Raw genomic sequence first — 19,989 nt, forward strand, 5'->3', positions numbered from 1 at the left:
GTATTATGCCAGCAGGTTAAATAATCTTTATATCATGAGCTTTCAATCTCAAACCAACTACACTCTGCCTGCAACAGCTACAGCTAATTTAGTTAGTTCTTAAAATGGTTTAGATGTAGTTTTATTAGTAGTAGTAGTAGGCTTTTCTTATTATGATTATGATTATTATTATCATCATCATCGGTAGTGGTATAGTAATTATTATTATTATTATTATTAGTAGTAGTAGTAGTAATTGTATTATAGTAGTAGTAGTATTATATTAGTATTATATTATATTAGTAGTAGTAATAATAATTACTACTATCATCATCATCATCATCATTATTAGTATTATTAGTAGTAGTAGGCTTTTCTTATTATGCTTATGATTGGTATTACTGTCAATAGTGGTATAGTAGTAATTATTATTATTATTATTAGTAGTAGTAGTAGCAGTAGTAACAATAATAATGACTACTATCATCATCATCATCATATTATTATTATTATTATTAGTAATAATAATAATAATAATACAATAATAATAATAATAATAATAATAATAAAAGGCCCATCTTCCTTCTTCCATCTACTTTAACAACTATAATTTTGTGATATATATAGTGCTAATATAGTGTTGCTGAACAATTTCTAATATATTGAGAATTTGACAAATTAAACTTTTACAATATGTAATTTTTAATAAACCTTTCAATATATAAATAAATATTGTTTTACAATATTTACAGCCTTTTTACTTGCTTTTCAAATGTAAGCTTTAAATTAATTATCATACCAAAATATTTATACTCGGATTCTACTTTAATCTATTCCTCTGCTACATAACTGTAATTAATTATTATGTTTGTGTCATAAAAAGCCGGTGACAAATGCATGTATATGAGCATTAAAACGCCACACACTGCTGCTGCTGCTGCTGCTGCTGCTGCGGATCCGGGTGCTGATCTGTACAATGGAAAAAGCAATCTCATGAGAATAGCACACTGACACGGTAAAGCATATCAGTGTGTGAAATCTGAGCTTTCGGCGCCTCACTGTGTGGTCTAGTGCTACTGAGAAGAGACAAGGTGCTGCTGTACAGCCAGCCACTGGTATTATTGGATGCAGTCTTTTCAGTCCCAGGTCTTTATCAGCTGCGTGATCAGAACAGAAGCCCGAACTGAGGCGGCAAGTCAATACCCACAACTTAGCCCACTTATTTACTCCACGCAGCTCACAGAAAGTCCTTTTTCCAGCTTCCAGATCAATTCATTTCCCTATTAGAAGAAATTAAGAGTCATGGAGGAAGGGTGTCGTCTGAAAAAGGAAATAACGGGTAAAGGGGATTATGTGCTTGTGTCAGTACTGTGTACAGTAACACAGGTAAGGCCTTACCTGTTGGTCTCAGTGCTGTACTGTCCTCTGCCCACCTGGTTGACAGCACACACCCTAAACTGGTAAGTGCGGGCCGGGGTGAGGCCAGTCACCACCGCAGCGGTCAGTGCAGGGTCCACCGTCGGCAAATACACCCTCCATGGAGAATCTACAACGACATCATACATGAAGGTGCATTAATGCATCAGGATACATTGAGCTGAAGGTGGGTTCAGTCTTCAGTGGGGTCAGTCTTTTCATATTCATACTGAAAATCCAACATCAGACAAGGGACAGAAGATCCATTATTGGGTCTTTTTTGTTTATGAATTAGTTTTTTTAATAAAGACTCTTTTATTAAAGATTCTCAAATAAAAAATGACAAAATTAAAAAATGGATTGTGGTTGAACTTGGACAGTTTCATCATTCAGAAATGCTCAGCTGTCAAGGAGGCCGTTGTGACAGCTGAGAACTTCAGCAGGATGCTTTGGGTATCATAGTTTTGTCTAGACAGCCAAACGTCATATCCAGTTAACTGTATTCTGTAAGGTGGGCATGCGTAACTTATTTTATAGGTAAAAACTGACCCCTTCTGTTGTGGTAAACCCCTTCTCCCACTGTTTACCTCTGAAAATAGTACATGGTCCCAGTCTCTACATCACTGATGACAGCCATGTAGCTACATTTGCTGTGGCTTCTGCTGCAGGGGCTATGTTGCTGTCATTGGTGATGTAGAGACTGGGACCATGTACTATTTTTAAATGTAACCAGTGAGGAAAGGGGTCCGCCACGGCTTTAGTAGTTACCTATATAACCACCTATATTTACGAGCCACTTTACACAATAACTAGATATGGCATTTAGCTGTCTAGACAAAACTAGACAGCTCTGCTGTCACATCGTCTTCCCAGATGGAACTCTCCATCCTGAACTCCATCCAATGCCATGAAACTCCAAAGTAAAACTGAATGAAGCCAACAAGTCAGAAACTTCTGGGTCACACAAATCAAAAAAGTTAAAAATCCAAATCAAATTCGGTCCCTGGCTCGTTCTTCATCTCTTATTTTTGGAGCATAAAATCCAAAGCAAAACACAAAACCAGAAGTTTATTGCTAGACAAATAATGCCAGGCATGGGCTAGAGGGGTGTAAAGCCCTCTAAAGGAGCAGTGGAAGACCTGTGTTCTCTGGAATGATGGATGCTGCCCTATCTAATACTTTTTTTGATGAGTTGGGGTGGCGATCACCCAACATCCTGACCTCACTAACGGTCTTGTTGTTGAATGCAATCAAATTATCACAGCAATGCTCCAAAATGGTAGAAGGCCTTTTCACCCTGCACAGGAGAGATGGTTATTTCAACAAAAGCAACTCTTTTTTAATATCCTTGCTTTAGGAAGAAACAAGGACTGAGCATGTGTCCCAATACTTTTGTCCATATGTATATTATGTATATTTTGTATATTGTGTATAGTATAGTGTTATAGATGTCAGCAATAAAATAATTAATTGTTGCCTTTTCATTTTTTTATTTATTTTTCATTCATGAATTTGGACTCAGTCATACACTGACCGTATGTTTCTGTCTTCTATGTTCTGTCTTAGCTTCATTCAGGTTTTCTAGCCTTGATAATCAATAATCAAGCATTTTTTGTGGGGTTAAAGATGGAGACTTCCAGGTTTTGTGGTCTACAAATACGCCATATGTACATTGTACATATGTACGCACACATGTGCGTCGTTTCTGTCCTTGTTTACATTTGAAAAGGAAGAAAATCCCAGTCTCTACATCACCAACGACAAGCAATGTAGCCGTATTTCCTACAACCGAAGACCCCTTTAGCAAAAGCTTTCTCATACTCAAGTGCAACACTCAGAAACGTCTATAACGTTCAGATCACACAAATCAAACAAATGAAAAAGGAAAATCTTTAAGTTCTTTGGCTTCTTACACTGACCAGATCATAAAATTAAAAGCACCAAAAACAAGCTATTTTTGTTGTTATTTTAAATAATTACGTAATAATCCAATTTTGGATTCTCAATTAAATATGAAAAGAATGAATGATGCTGGATAGTGATATTGCAGAATGTTACATTTAATTAATGATAATTAATAATATGCAAACATGTAGGCCAATTTATTTTTCAATTTTATTTTAAGTAACATAACCATGGATTCACTGAATTATTGTTTATTAAAAAATTAAGTTGAGCAGATATTGAATGGCTTTAAAGTCTGAGGAAATAAGAAACGAAAGGATCACTTGGATCAACTGGAGTTTCTTAACAAATTTCACACTACTGTACAAACACACCCAGCCCTCCAGCAGTGGAGTGGAATCTACTTTTCATTGGCAGAATCTGCTGTAGGCTGGACTTGGGCTGCATTTATGATGAATATGACTTTAGTTCCCACACATGCCTTAAAAGCAGTGCAAAGAATATACTAGTATATCACTGCTGTCCAATGAAAAGCAAGTATCCTCATTTTTGTCTGTTTTTTAGTTTTCTTCATGGTTTGAACCTGTAGCTGCTTCTGTACACTGTGTAAAAAAATCTGAATGAACAGACCAATAGAAATGCTCTAAATTGCTTGGAATAAGATCTTACTTTACATTGACATCCATTGAAAGTCACAGGCATTTTAGCTTTCTCCTGTAAAGTCACCATTTTAAAGATACACGTTTTTCATTGGACAGTGATGCTACACAAATATCCAAGATTTCAAAATCTGAATTTTAACAATGTTCTGACCCATTTTGACCACTCATCAATGCCACAGATTTACACCCCTGATCATACATATTACATCATGCATGTCTGTTTCTTCCTGTGACTTCCTGAGATAATGTGAATCTGGCGGTTGATCTTTACATTGTATCAAAATTGATGAACTGACCAATAGAAATGCTCCAAAATGACTTGGATTAAAATCTCCCTACACTGACTTCCATTGAAGGTTACTGACCATACATATTACTACATGTCAGTTGTTTGGCTTCTTGAGATAAGGTGAATCAGGCTGTTGTTCTTTAACATTGTATCAGAATTTCACGATGAACTGACCAATAGAAATGATTTCCATTGAAAGCTAAGATGCTTTTTTTCCTCCTTCTCCTGTAAAGCTGCCGTTTTGGAGATACAAGGTTTTTCATGATAACAACGATTTGTAGGTTTATTTACAGGCACACACAAAAGCAAGCAAAAGCCCACATGCCGCAGTTATTCCCATTCATTATGAGTGTAGCTAGTGTAGCTCTAGTTAGTGCAGCTGTCATATTCACTCAGTACAGGTCTCTAACCAACCTCGCTAATCACACATCATGTTCAAGCTGGGATTCCCCAGTAGAATGCAAGCCGGCAGCTATAAATACTTAATGATCAGATCACACAACATCAGGCTCTTTAGAGAAATTACTCTAAAAATTATACAAAAGATTGCGCTGTGCTGATCAGCATGAGGTTTGGATCAAAGAATATTAAAACAGTGGGAGTGGGTGTGTGTGTGTGTGTGTGTGTGGGGGGGGGGGGTTGTAGGAGGACATAAAACTGATGCTGAACTATTAATAAAATTAAGGCCTTTAAAGATTATTTCTTGTACTGTGCAGACTGAGGTTTGCTAGTAAAGATATACCACAAGGACAAAAGTATTGGGACACCTGCTCATGCATAGTTTCTTCTAAAAGCAAGAGTATTTAAAACAGAGTTTATTCTGCTTCTACTGTCCAGGGACGAAGGCTTATGCTGTCTGCTAGATTTTGGAGGAGAATTGCTGTGAGGATTTTACTGTATCCAGTGATAAGAGCATTAACCTAACCTAACCTCATCCCCAACTCTCCAATTCATCCCAAAAGTACTGGATGGAGCTCCATCATCCATCATTCCAGAGAACACAGTTCTTCCACTGCTCCACAGCTCAATGCTGGGGGGCTTTATACCCCTCTAGACCACGCCTGGTATTAGGCAGCATGGTGCCAATAGGTTCAGGTTTACCTGCTCTAGAGAGTCCTATCCTTGGCAGTACTTCTCTACAGGGACTAGACAAGCTGTGTGTGTGTGATCTGCACAATAGCTAAATGCACGCATTAGAAGTGGTGTCCACAAACATTTGGACGTTATTTTTATTATGAAAATAAAAAAGAGAGAGAGAGATGCCTTGCTGGCTTTTTCCACTCTGTGACATGGGGGTTTCTGATAGGATTGCCCAGGGCCATTCCAGTAATGCACCAGTAATCTGCACCTTCACCACAGCCCATTCCTCACTGTCCACTTGCACCCAGAGAAGATCAATCTGCTCTATGCGTCTGTGGTGTTGGTGGTGTTAGTGGTGGTGGTGGAGGGAGGGTGCAGCGTCTCCACTCTTCCTTACAGCGCTGTTATTTCGACACCGCGGCAGACAGCTACACTATTTAACCCGGATCGACTCTCAGCCTACACTGCAGCAGTGGCTCCTGGGCCTTATCCTGGAGTACCCCCATACCAGGCTTTTCCGCGTTTTCCCTGCTCCAGCACACCCACATCATCTCTGGAAAGGCTTATAGACTGCAGTTGAGTTAAGCTGGGGTTACACTGTGCAATTTGTGCGCCGATTTTAGGCCTGATTCTTAGTCTGGCTGAGTCTGTGCTGATTGGCTGATAGTCTGTGGAGTCAAAAGTAGATTTTTTTTGGGCCCCCCTTCAATAACTGGAAGAAGAGAAGAATTCTGTGTGGATTTAGTTACGAATACAACACCAGCACCAGAACATCCCTACCCAAAAAATGGCTCGGTTATGAAGCTCCAGAGAAGCAGACACATTGGGTGCTTGTGAGGCTCTTGGGTAGGCTTACCTGATCCAGCCTCACAGCACCCAACATGTTCGCTTTACCGGAGCTTCATAACCCAGCCCAGCTCTGGGTAAGGATGTTCTGGTGCTGATTTCCCCTCCATAAAACAGATGTTTTAAATGTAGAGAGTTCAACCACAGACGCAGGTCCTCCTCTTCTTTGGATATGGTAGCTCGCAGTACCTCACAAAATTTAAAATAATGATCTCTCTACGTTGGGTTGGAAGGCTAGCTAGGTAGCTCTGCCCTCAACAGCTTAGCTAGCTACATGAATAGCCCACAAAAGTGGAGGAAAATCTCTAGGGCTTGACGAAATAAGGTGGATACTGGTCGGCGACTCAAGTGGTGCGTTTGAGCGGTGTTGTAAAACAGGGAAATACCGTTTGTACCACTTGTAAAACGCACTCGAACAACCAGTGAAGTCGCATTTATAAGTGGAGACTCAGGATTCTTGATCATACACAATTGTTTACGAGATGATACGTAAACTCTGACCTTTTACCTTTTCTCCTCAAGGTCGTAGTGTATCCATGGCTGTAGTGTACCCAAGGCTGTAGTGTACCTAAGGTCGTAGTGTATCCATGGCTGTAGTGTACCCAAGGCTATAGTGTACCCATGGCTGTAGTGTACCTAAGGTCGTAGTGTATCCATGGCTGTAGTGTACCCATGGCTGTAGTGTACCTAAGGTCGTAGTGTATCCATGGCTGTAGTGTACCCAAGGCTATAGTGTACCCATGGCTGTAGTGTACCTAAGGTCGTAGTGTATCCATGGCTGTAGTGTACCCAAGGCTGTAGTGTATCCATGGCTGTAGTATACCTAAGGTAGTAGTGTACCCAAGGCTGTAGTATATCCATGGCTGTAGTGTACCTAAGGTAGTAGTGTACCCATGGCTGTAGTGTACCTAAGGTAGTAGTGTACCCAAGGCTGTAGTGTATCCATGGCTGTAGTGTACCTAAGGTCGTAGTGTACCCAAGGCTGTAGTATATCCATGGCTGTAGTGTACCTAAGGTAGTAGTGTACCCAAGGCTGTAGTATATCCATGGCTGTAGTGTACCTAAGGTAGTAGTGTACCCATGGCTGTAGTGTACCTAAGGTAGTAGTGTACCCAAGGCTGTAGTATATCCATGGCTGTAGTGTACCTAAGGTAGTAGTGTACCCAAGGCTGTAGTGTATCCATGGCTGTAGTGTACCTAAGGTAGTAGTGTACCCAAGGCTGTAGTGTATCTATGGCTGTAGTTTACCCAAGGCTGTAGTCTACCCAAGGCTGTAGTCTCCCCAAGGCTGTAGTTTACCTAAGGCTGTAGTTTACCTAAGGATGTAGTACACTTAAGGTTGTAGTATACCCAAGGCTGAAGAATACCCAAAGTTGAAGTGTACCCAAAGTTGAAGTGTACTCAAAGTTGAAGTGTACCCAAGGCATTATTAACCTTAAGACTTCATATTCAGAAACTACCTTACAATTATAAATCTACTATGAGTTATTCAGCAGAGTGGGAAGTTAAGTACTAATATTTAAGTTATGATATTATTAAAATGCTCGTAACTATGGTTACACCTAATGTCTTTCACTAAAAAGGACGAGCGAGAGAGCGCAGGCGGGGTAAACAAATAAACACGGCTCTCTATAACAGGAAAAATCAAACAAAAGGCTCTTCAAAATTCACTTTAGCAATATTTTACTCAAGAGAGAATCAAAGAAGTCAAAAAAGCTTCACCCAGAGCAGGTGGCTTTATCCAACATACATACACACAGCACATGGACAAAAATATTGGGACACCTACACAGTACACCTACATCCCATTCTAAACCCATAGGCATTGAAATAGAGTTGGTCCCCCTTTGGAGCTATACAGTTATTGAGTCAGGAGAGCGTTGGAGGCTTTTCTGCACTATGCTCTGAGCTCAGCACTCGGCCCTGACCCCGCTCTGTAACTTTACGTGGTCTGACACTCGGAGGCTGAGCTGCTCTCTGAACGCTTCCACTGTTCAATAATAATACCACTCACAGCTGATGATGGAATATCTAGGAGGGAGGAAATTTCATAGTCATATTACATACAGAACCACGCTGGAGTTCAGTGAGCTCTTCAGAACCTCCCATTCTTTCACTAATGTGAAAGGCAGACTGCATGACTAGAGGCTTGATTTTACACACCTGTGGCAATGGGACTGAATGAAACACCTAAATTTAGTGATTAAGAGGTGTGTCCCAATACTTTTGTCCATATATCTATATATATGAATTTGGACAGTAAACAATGTAAGGCTGTATCACTGTGTATATCTGTTTACCTGGCCATATGCTTGCCCTTACGTTCCCTGTCTGCGCCCTCATCCTACCGGTAGGGGCGGGGTATTCACTGTTCATACCCCGCCCCTATTATTACCTTTAACTGCTTTATTGAAAGGTAATCAAGACTGTCAATAACTAAACATTTCTGTTGACTCATTAAGGGGGGCAATAAGCTGATTAATGTGGAATAGAGAAGGGGGGGTCAAGGACCCATGGTTGAGTAATGCTGGGCTGCACCATGTGCTGCTATTCAGGTATTACTATAACTCATGCCAGGTCAGTAAGCCACCGAGTTGCTGAGTCTTTTAAGACCTCCACCCTCCCGGAGCCACCCCTTTAACAGCCAGAGCAGGTGCACTTACTGTTCTCCGATAGCTCCACCACGTAGTGCAGAAGAGGACTGTTGCCATCGAATGGCCTCATCCAGGACAGGTCCACACTGCGGCTGTCGGTGGCGTTCAGGCTGGCCTGCAGGTTCCGTGGGGAGTGAGGAAGCTCTCTGGAGAGAGGAGAGCAAACAAGATGAGCCATCTAGAGCCATCACACACACACACACACACACAAACATCACAAAATAAACAGATCTAAAAAAAAAAAAACCTATTCAGGGTGTTTCAGGTTTGGAGATCGCTCCCACCGTGAGGGCAGCCTCGGCTCAACAGGTCTGTTTGAGATTCGCCGTAACGCTCCACATGCTGCGTCCCCCCGGACAACCCAGCCTCACATCTCCTCTACGCTCAGTGCCTGCCCTTCCCCTCGCTCCGGCATTCAAAGAAACGATCCTGATTCCAAATTCAGCTCCGATCCCACTGCCAGACGGAGGCAGACATTTATTTGCGCTCATCTTGATTCCGTTTTTTTCTCCTTTTTTTCATTTTATTGATTGCTTTATTAATCATTTCTGAGGAGGATTGAATTCCTGCTGAGGCCACATATCAAGCGCCAGCGGTTTGCTCTCGGAAAGTTTGTTTTCTTCTCTAAATTAAACCCAGTGAGGGAATCAGTGAAGCTCCAGATTTCATCACTTCTTTGTGTTGTTTCTAACTAGACAGGCAACCTCTGACAATCTCACAGGTAGGGGAGAAATGATACGCTGGCTTTCATCTAGCTCTGCTTCTGCATATTCTCTGATGTTCGGCAGTGCAAATTCCATGGAATAGAAGAGGCGAAAAACCTAAAAAAATTTAATAAATAAATAAAAAGCTAGAAGAGGAGATAGGAGCTGGGGATGTTCTTTAAAAAAAAGTGACACTCTCTCCTATAACTGGCCAATTTATACACATTATCTAGCACTGAAGGAATGCTCGGGCTGGCCACCGGATTTATGTTTTATTCCTTTGAATTTCTCCCACAAACCTGTACTGGAGAGAAAACCATAAAAGTGAGGCCTCCAGACTTTAGGTGAGTAGCGATGCCTCAATCTCAATCAATGCCTGGCGCTCCCACGGTTAAGTAACTTATTGCCAATGTAAGTACCTCTGACTAAAAGCCATTTCTTTCTAATGACTTGGGCAGCAGGGCCCACGGAAGCGGTGACGGAGAGAGAGAGAACGGCTGGATGAGTTGAGCCGCGGGGGAAAGGGCCGTCTGACAGAATGCCTGATTCCACACAGCCGTCTGCCAGCACAAACCATTTCAACAGTATAATAAGGCCGGTGCAGAGCCACAAACAAATAATGAGTCTTAATCCCACATAATGCCGGCCTCCTGAAATCTGCATAAAAACACACCTCATGCCTTTTTTGGGGGCAAAGTTTTATTATGTAAACTAGTTTTTATTCAAGTTTGAGGGTGAATGTATTATCTGAGAACTTGGCTTGGAATTCCGGGCAATAAATGTGGAGTTTGTGGCAGAGCAAAACAGTTCTATGCGAGCGGGATCAGCAGGCAAATATGCATCAGGCCTCCAGCTTCACATCTCTCAGGCTAAAGGCATATGCAAAAGGTCAACAGCTTTTTTAAGAGATGCACATTTTTTCTTGCTGGAGAAACAAACAAACAAAACAAAACCAAAAAAAAGAGCACATAAGCGGTATGGACAAAAGTATTGGGACACCTGCCCATTTATCGTTTCTTTTAAATCAAGAGTATTTAAAAGAGTCTATCCTGCTTTCGTTGGAGTACCTGTCTCTACTAGATTTTGGAGGAGCATTGCTTTGAGGACTTTATAGCATTCAGCAACAACAGTGTTAGGGAGGCCAGGATGTTGGATGATGATCACTACCCCACCACATCATCCCCAACTTGGCTGGAGCACCAATCATCATTCCAGAGAACACAGTTCCACTGCTCCACAGCTCAATGCTGGGGGGATTCACCCCCAATACAGTCAAGAGGTTCATTTTTACACGTCATGTTCAAGCTGTATGTGCGGCAGCAATGGGTGCAATCTAAAGAAGCGGGATGCATTCATTACAAGGACTCATTCATTCATTCATTCATTACATTAACTTTTGGACATGTAGAAAAATAAGCAGACAAAAAAGAAAACATGCCCCCACTGCATCCCATCTCTCTCTATCTCTCTGTTTTCCAAACCTTTTGCCTATGCAAATGCCAAATGCTCCAAAAGTTACAATTAGCGCTAAGTCTATAGTGTGAATTTTGAGGGAAAGCAGTTGGAAACCAGATGGAAAGGTTACAGCAGGAAAAAGGTTGCAACAGAAAGGTCAGTCCACGAGCTCCTGCTGGGAGCACTCCCCTGCATCTGTGTACGCAGCGCTGGGCCCGGCCGGGACGGAGGGAGAAGAAATATGGCACGCGGCGTAATAAGCAAGCAGCTGCTGTTAAATGGGCTTTCCTTTTACCTCCCTCGGCCAAAAGAGAGAGTGCAGCAGAGCAAATAAGCGTGCGGAGAGAGCCCACCAGACTGCCAGCCCCCTGGAGAGTACCTACAGGGCGGTGTGTAGAGGAGTGTGTGTGTGGGGGGGGGGGGGGGGCTGGACACAGACTGCACTGGAGCACGAAAGGCAGCGTGTCACGGCCCCTGGCCCGCAGAGAGCCTTGAGCCAGCCTTCAAAAACATGAGGCTACGGCTAAGCTCCTTAACGAGCTCAGAGGTGAGGTTGAACAGATGAACAAAAGCACTAGCAAGGAGGATAATTAACCTCGCCATGCTCCGCCCACAAATGCAGGCCGCTGTAGCTGCTGTTGTCAGGTTGGACGGGGGTTTAAACAGCTGATGGATGAGCAGAGCAGGGTTAAATGAAGCATGTTTTAGATCAGATATGGTAACCGTTAAGGTTCTGACTGCACTGCTGATGCTCGCAAAGTGCTTCGGTGTTGTCAGTGTGGAGTTTTACACCATCCATGCACAGTTATCCAGTGACCCGTGAGCATCAAGGGTAGGGGAACCCGGTCACTGCATCCAGAGCTTCTAACAGCTAATGGATTTTGCTGTTTTGTACGAGGTGCTTGTCAGTATAAGCATATGGTCACTGACAAATTTCATGATGACTGGGCCAACAGAAATGCTCCAAAATGACCTGTAAAGTTGATGTGAGATGTGAGGTTTTTGCGCAACAGCAACAATTTATTTATTTAAAAATATTCTAAAGTCTGGCTCTGTTGGCACGTCACATAGACTGCATCGACCAATCACAGTACAATACTGACTAGCCTACTAAGCTAGTTGACAGCATGGATCACAACTAAATATTAATGAAATGTATTAATTAATTATGATAATTAAGATAAATATATATATATAATATAAATGGTATAAATGTATATTTGTAAAGTAATGTTACATACGTTTATTTATTATTAATTTTTCATATTAAAATATTATTACTTTTATTACTATTATTAACGTTTTTCTCGATGTTCTAAAATATTCTGAACCACAGCACTTGTTTAGTAACCCCCCTCTGGTTATCAGCTTAACATAGTAGCCTTGATTACACCATTGAAAACACCTGATCTTACGTTAAAGGGCTCTCTGTGGGTTAACGTTTTTGGGGCGTTTAGCTAATTCAGCTATTCATTTAGCCATTTAGCTAACAGCTAACAGGCTCCAGAAATAATTCAGACGGGAGGGGTTAACATCCAAACCAACACCAAAGTAAGGGTATAAAAACACAAAAACACACATCTGTTAAGGGTGGGATTAAGTGAGGAGCAAGGAGGGTAGAAAGCAGCCAATCAGAGCCAAAGCTTTTCTGCTTCAGATGTTGACAAAGCATTAGGAAGGTCTTAGGAGGGAAAAATGCTCTCTATTTCTATTTTACTATTTTGGAACGGAGTTACAGGCGCAGCAGAACTGAATTTGCAACCACTAGGGGGCGCACTAACCAGGTTTGAAAGTGCAAAAGCGTCATTTTTCAGTATAAAATGCTTGATGTTGGTTCGTGTTTTAGCAATATGGTAGATGGATTATATGTGAAAATATATAGAGCACAGGGAGCCTAAATACATTAAGAATTCAACAAACAACAAACAAACAAACAAAAATCCCTTAGACCCTGCCTGTAAATCTACACTTCTTTTATTTTCATGACTATACAACTGTCATAATTAACATCAATTTCATAGGCCCTAAAATTGAGCCCTGTGGGACTCCAAAAGATATGACAAAGCAAATGGTTATCAAATAATAATCACAATAGCTTCTGCTTTCGTGTTTCTAACCGGATAATAAACCTAGGCTTCGAGGGGTTCATAAATAAAATCTGTAAAGCTTCTCTGTGACAGTAGATACAAAATAATGCATGTGTGGGAGGAGCTTATAATAGGTCAACTGGAACTGCATGTGACTGGACAGAGAAGAAAGGCCTCTGGCTTACATGACTTCCAGGCGGGCGCTCTTGGAGTCGTTGCCGGCCAGGGAGAGCACGTCGCAGGTGTAGTCCCCAATGTCACCTGACCACGTCTGAGTGATGTGCAGAGAGCCGTCCTGCAGGCTGATCCTCCCACCTTTGGACTGAGCGACCACCTCTCCATCCTTCTTCCACACGAACCTGCACACAGAGCGGTGTATGGGAGGCCGGGGGGAGGAGGAGGAGGAGGAAGGGGGGGGGGAGGAGCGGGGGGAGGCAGGAGTGCTTCATTATGCTGATTTCCTGCATATTAGCGCTGAATTAGCTTTATAGCATAACGGATTGCGCTTCGAATCTACTTAGTGGCGCATGGGCTGGCACTTCCAATTAACATTACAATCAGAATGGATGGGGCAGCCGTGGCCTCAGGCAGTGGGGTCTGCCCACACACACACACACACACACACACACACATATGCATACACTAGGCCATGCATCACCACCCACCTCTTGGCCACACGGGGGTCGTGCGTGGCACTGCACTCCAAAATGGCTGTGGTTCCCTTGATGACACGGCGGTCCGAGGGAGGGTGGGAAATGAAAGTGCGACCTTGGGGAAGACACAGCACACAGTAGAGTCACACACTACTGCCTACAAACACTACCATATGGACAAAAGTATTGGGACACCTGCTCATTCATTTGTTTCTTCTGAAATCAAGGATATTAAAAAAAGAGCTGGTCCTGCTGATCCTTTGTTGGAGTAACTGTCTCTACTGTCCAGAGAAGAAGGAAGCTTTCTACAAGATTTTGGAGGAGCCTTGCTGTGAGGATTTGATTGCATTCAGCGACAAGAGCGTTAGTGAGGTCAAGATGTTGGATGATGTTCACTATCACACCTCATCCCCACCCGCCCAGATCATCTCAAAAGTACAGAATGGAGCACCATCCATCATTCCAGTTCCAGTGCTCCACAGTTCAATGCTATGGGGGGCTTTATACCCCTCTAGCCCATTGGTTAGGCACGGTACCAATGTTTATTTGCTCTAGAGAGTCCTATTATTGTCCTATTCATTGGCAGTACGTGTCTACAGGAACTAGACAAGCCGTCTGTACGTGTGTGCACTTGCACATCTGTGTCAGCAATCAGTGCAACTTCAAGCAGCTGATTGCCTTCATTAGAAGTTCACTAAACTCAACATAGCAGAGGTCACCAACCTTCCTTCTACTTTTTAGAAAAGTTGAGTCCCAACCCTGGTTCCTTACCCCTCAAAACTAGGCTACTGCTTCTATCACAGACCCTCAAGATCTCCTGAAGGCACCAATTAGCTGGATCAGACAAGACACGTTACATCTGGAACCAGGTTCTGCAGTAGTAGGTTCTCCAGAAGGGGTGTGCTTCCATTCTTTTTTAAACAAATGAATTTACCAAAGGTCTGAAGGGCCTAAAAGTCAGCCAGAAATTACTCAAAAGAGCTCAAATGTGAAATCAGGTGATAACATTAAGATACCACCACTGCCCCACTGAGTGGGGCAGTGGTGGCTCAGCGGTTAGAGCGCCGGGATATCGATAACAGGGTTGTGGGTTCGATTCCCGGGCTCGGCAAGCTGCCACTGTTGGGCCCTTGAGCAAGGCCCTTTACCCTCTCTGCTCCCCGGGCGCTGGAGTTGGCTGCCCACCGCTCTGGGTGTGTGTGTGTACTCACTGCCCCTAACACGTGTGTGTGTGTGAGTGTGTGTTCACTACCAGATGGGTTAAATGCGGAGGACACATTTCGCTGTACAGTCCACACTGTACAGTGACGAATACGTGCACCTTTATCCTTTATACCTTCAGAAAACAGACCACCTGGCCTAAATATTCCTAATAACTGCAGTGATAAGCTGTTTTCTCCAGTGTTATGTATATGATATGTCATATGTAGTACAATAGAGCACAGACGGGCCTCTTTTGAACGTTACTGCACTTTTCATACTTGCTCATGGCTGCTTAATCCACACCTCTCAGTGCTGCATACGCCCGGTCTCCTGAAATCACATCTGATCCAGGTTTAGAAGAAGTGTTTCAGACCAAACCAAACAGTTTTTCACAGTTTACTTCACCAGAAAAGTAAAAAAAAGATCAGATGGATTTATCCATTTTGAACAGGGTGAACAGAAGCACCAGCAGGAATGCTAATTAACCTATCCATGCTCTGCACACAAATGCAAGGCTTCTGAAGCTGCTGTTGAGGTTGGACAGGGTCAGAACAATGTAGGCCAGATCTGGCAAAATGTTACTAATAATACATACAATATATACATAATAATATATTCAGCTGTTTTTGCAGTGATATGTATATGATATGTGATATGTAGTACAATAGAGCATTTCCCCTTATTTACTTGAGCTGTTAGTGATTTATAATTGAACACTGTCTCAAAGAAAAATACCACATTAATTATTCATTCAGATTTCCTAATAAGACGCAGATGTGGATTTATTTATTTATTTCTTTATTTATTTATATATCTTTTCTACATCATTTTCAAATGTGTTTGGTAACATGTGTGAGTAATCAACAGAATTCTGTATTTACACCCACACACATTAAACAGTATATTTAAAAGGTAATTTTTGATTAAACTGAACATCACAGCTATACTTAAAGAACTCGCCTTGCTCGAGAACCATTTCAGAGAGTGTTAATACAGACTTCAGTATCAAGGATTTTACCACAGCTCTGAATCTGGCTCAAAAACACAAACAACCAGATACAGGTTGAGGGGAGACCCTAGCTGAAAGTCCCAGCTCAAGACCAGACTACCTGGTAGCTGGTTTCAGAGGATCTAAGCTGGTCTTTAAGGGGTCAGGGAGGTTAAAAAGCTGGCAATCCGGGCAAAAACATATTCTCTGCTGGTAAGCCAGCTGGTCAACCAGCTCTCGACCAGCATAGTGTATGTTGTTTTTAAATTTGGTGGTGCATGATCATGTCAAGCTTGGTCATACTGGTTGCCTAGCTTGGTCAGGTTGGTCATACCTGTAGACCAGCTAATCCATCAAATTGAAAGAACTCGCCTTGCTTGAGAACCATTTCAGACAGTGTTAATACAGAATTCAGCATCAAGGATTTTTTCCACAGCTCTGAATCTGGCTCAAAAACACAAACAACCAGATACAGGTTGAGGGGAGACCCCAGCTGAAAGTCCCAGCTCAAGACCAGCTATTGCTGGTAGCTGGTTTCAGAGGATCTAAGCTGGTCTTTGATGGTCAAGGTGGTTGAAAAGCTGGCAATCCAGGCAAAAACAAACCCTCTGCTGGTCAACCAGCTCTTGAGCAGCATAGTGTATGTTATTTTTAAATTTGGTGGTGCCTGATCATGTCAAGCTTGGTCATACTGGTTGTCTAGCTTGGTCAGGTTGGTCATACCTGTAGACCAGCTAATCCATAAAATTTAAACAAAAACATACCCTATGCTGGTTGAGATCTAAGCTGGTCAACCAGCGTAACCAGCTTGACCAACCTGAGCTGGTCAGGCTGTTCTTTTGATCAGGGACATTATTCTCCTGCTCTGTCCTGACCTAAAAGACTGTCTGCAGCTTTTGAGGGTGGCTGGACGTTGAGGCTAAATTTGATTTCATGTTGATTCACATTTGTTTTGTTGATTTGTTGCTGCATTTTTACCAAAGAGTATGTTTTCTTGTTTTCCTTTAATCTTTAGCTCTAATTCTGAGCTTTTTGGTTTCCTTTGATGTAGCGTGTCCATTTTGGCGGCAGGCACTGGTCATAAATATTCATTAGCTCATTAACATGTTGATTTTACCAAGTTCTTACAGATAAGAGGTAGACAAATACCACAGTGGTGAGTTGAGGCAAGTCTGCTGATCATTGCTAAGGTGACTATACGAATAGGCCTTACTTACCATGCAGCACTTTTTGTTTCACATAGCTTGAATACCATTTATGAGTCTGGCCTGCTGTGTCCAATTGTGCTGTGAGACTATAAGCATTGTGTTGAGAAACACTACAGCAATGTGGAGTTACGATTCAATATATTGTGATATATATTGTGATTTTGTAAAATAAATGATTGTAGGAAAACTGGTAAAAAAAAACATATGTAATATCTGAGAAAAAGAACAGTTTACTTGTTATGCAATTAGAACAGTAGGATCTCAAATAAAGTCTGCCACAAATCTCTGAACGTAAACCATTAAATAAAAACGATATTGCGCTTCTGAGAATTGATACAGTATTGCAAAATGTAATATCGCAATAATTCGATATACTGATATTTTATTACCTCCCTACGGTATAAATGAATTCATATTCTATTTTATTATTCCATTGCAGCTTTCTGTTTCCCAAACCCCTTCTTTTTTCTCCTTCCTTCTCCTTCTCCCATGGAACTGAGCTGCCCCTGCTGTCTGTTTGATGCTGATGCAAGTTTGTGAGAGTGGATGAATGTCCAGAAAGCTGGGTGCAGCTGCCTGCCTGCCTTCTGGACCAGTTTCTCCACTGTATGGATGTATTGAAATCACCTGCTCCTACTGTTCTGAGTCAGTGTTGCCACAACCCACTTCTTCACTTCCCTGCTACCTGCTTTCAAAGTTGTCCTGCTTTGGATCTTTGTGTTGATTTGTTTACAGCAGGATGATACCGCAGAGCTGTGTATATAACTGTTTAGCCTGCATTCATTTTATACCAGATTCATCTCCTCTCATTTTACACTAACACTAAGTATGTGTCCTGCAGTCAATCCTATTCTCATTTTTTTTTACCCAGTTTTCTACAGCTATTTTTATGGAAGCCAATTACTCAACCCACTCGTTAGTACTCTTCCCCATCACATGTAATGCTCCAGACGTTGAGAGGTTGAGGACTGACACATGCCTCCTCTGACACTTTTTTTTAACTGCCGCAGATGCAATATCACCGGGCAACCAACGTGCTAGGAGCAAAGTGCCGGGTACCAAGCTCTGGTGCATTGGCTAGCCTGCCACTGTTGCCACTGGCTTGCTTAAGAGGCATGGGCTTAGCCCTCGCATTGTAAAAGCTGCTTTTTCAACATTATAAAAAGTGCTACATAAATACATTTGATTTTAACTGATTCTTTTTCTTTCTTTTTTTTTAAACAAAAGATGTCACAAAGCGGTTTTACTGATCCCTAGTGAGCAAGCCCAGGGCAACAGAAAACTCCTTTAAAGCACAAATAAGAAATATTGATAGGAACGAAGACTCATCATCTTTTGAGCCATCCCTGATTAGCATAATTCCAATAAACAAATCAGTTATGGATGAATTATCTTAAAAGAAATCAGATTAAACAGATGCACACAGATAAGAAAGAGGTGAAATCTGTGACACAACCAACCACTAACGTTAGATGTAATTCAAAGAAATAGAACCAGAGCTCTTACTCCAGACGGTGAGGCTGGCACTGGCGTTGATGGCCCCCTCACTGTTAGCAGCGTAGCAGGTGTATGTCCCTGTGTCTTGCAGCACCACTGGTTTCACCTGCAGCCCGCCAGACTCCAACAGGGTAAATCGTGGAATCTGTACCGAGCCGCTGGCCAAGATCTGCATGTCTACAAACACATACACACCCCGCCCACACACACACATATGAATACACACAAAGTTCTGCAGCTCACTTATTCAGTGACACAAAGCATTACCAGAGCATCATGGGTAGTTGTTCAGCTATGGCTGATTTTTTATTACAAGCTTAAAGTTTTCCCCCGAGGGAAATCCTCCTGAAGCGTGCTCCAGTTCAGCCTGTCTCGTTAGGAGGGCTCCATTGTACATAATTGGGAAGACTATGGAAATGACTTCATGAATAAAGCCAAAACAGTGCTGGGATATAAAGGCAGATTTGTGGTGCTCTTGCATGAAATTATCTTTTTTATGTTGCCAATCAGCTGCAACAAAGACATTTTAATAGCGTTCTGTGAGGCGAACAAAAAACTCAAGATGTTGTGTTTGTGTTTGACAATTTATGCTCCTGTCGAAGAATCTGAGTGCTAAGGAGGCCCTCCAGTCAATGTGACAAAATATGACTCTTGTAAAAGCCTGACAAGCAGTGGGGGCAGAGATACAGCCATGTTTGTTTTCACATTCATAGCGGGCATTCAACTGGCCTGACAGCGTTTGTTAATGCAGTTGACTCAGGCCAGAATCCAGGAGCAATAAGCTGTATGAGGGGGAGCAGGGGAAGGGGGGGGGGGTCTGAGCTGGCTGATTATTACCTCTCTTCCAGGTGATGGCTGGTTTAGGGGCGCCGGAGACCTGGCAGGTGAAGGAGGCTGCAGAGCCGTCCGTCACTGTGATGTTAGCTGGAGGCGCAGTGAAGGCTGGAGCCAAACCTGCACAGACAAACACAGCTCTAATCGAATACACAGACCTGCACAGACCACACACTAATCCAACACACAGCCCACAAACACAGCTCTAATCCAACACACAGACCACAAACACAGCTCTAATCCAACACACAGACCTCAAACACAGCTCTAATCCAACACACAGACCTCAAACACAGCTCTAATCAAACACACAGACCACAAACACAGCTCTAATCAAACACACAGACCACAAACACAGCTCTAATCAAACACACAGACCACAAACACAGCTCTAATCCAACACACAGACCTCAAACACAGCTCTAATCCAACACACAGACCACAAACACAGCTCTAATCAAACACACAGACCACAAACACAGCTCTAATTAAACACACAGACCTCAAACACAGCTCTAATCCAACACAC

At 42.3% G+C, this 19,989-nt stretch overlaps 1 protein-coding gene across 4 annotated transcripts in view; it reads right to left on the reverse strand.

Annotated features, from left to right (window-relative positions):
* sdk1a (sidekick cell adhesion molecule 1a) overlaps positions 1-19,989 on the reverse strand; it is a 371,124-nt gene that overhangs the window by 99,916 nt on the left and 251,219 nt on the right. For all 4 annotated transcript variants that reach the window (XM_072676364.1, XM_072676365.1, XM_072676363.1 and 1 more), the window contains 6 exons: positions 19,464-19,580; positions 18,636-18,803; positions 13,743-13,845; positions 13,263-13,436; positions 8,841-8,977; positions 1,378-1,525 (listed from right to left, as the gene is read on the reverse strand). In XM_072676364.1, the coding sequence (XP_072532465.1) occupies positions 1,378-1,525; positions 8,841-8,977; positions 13,263-13,436; positions 13,743-13,845; positions 18,636-18,803; positions 19,464-19,580 (847 nt within the window). The remainder of the gene's footprint in view (positions 1-1,377; positions 1,526-8,840; positions 8,978-13,262; positions 13,437-13,742; positions 13,846-18,635; positions 18,804-19,463; positions 19,581-19,989) is intronic.

The sequence above is a fragment of the Salminus brasiliensis genome, chromosome 3 (assembly GCF_030463535.1).
Source record: "Salminus brasiliensis chromosome 3, fSalBra1.hap2, whole genome shotgun sequence".
NCBI lineage: Eukaryota > Metazoa > Chordata > Actinopteri > Characiformes > Bryconidae > Salminus > Salminus brasiliensis.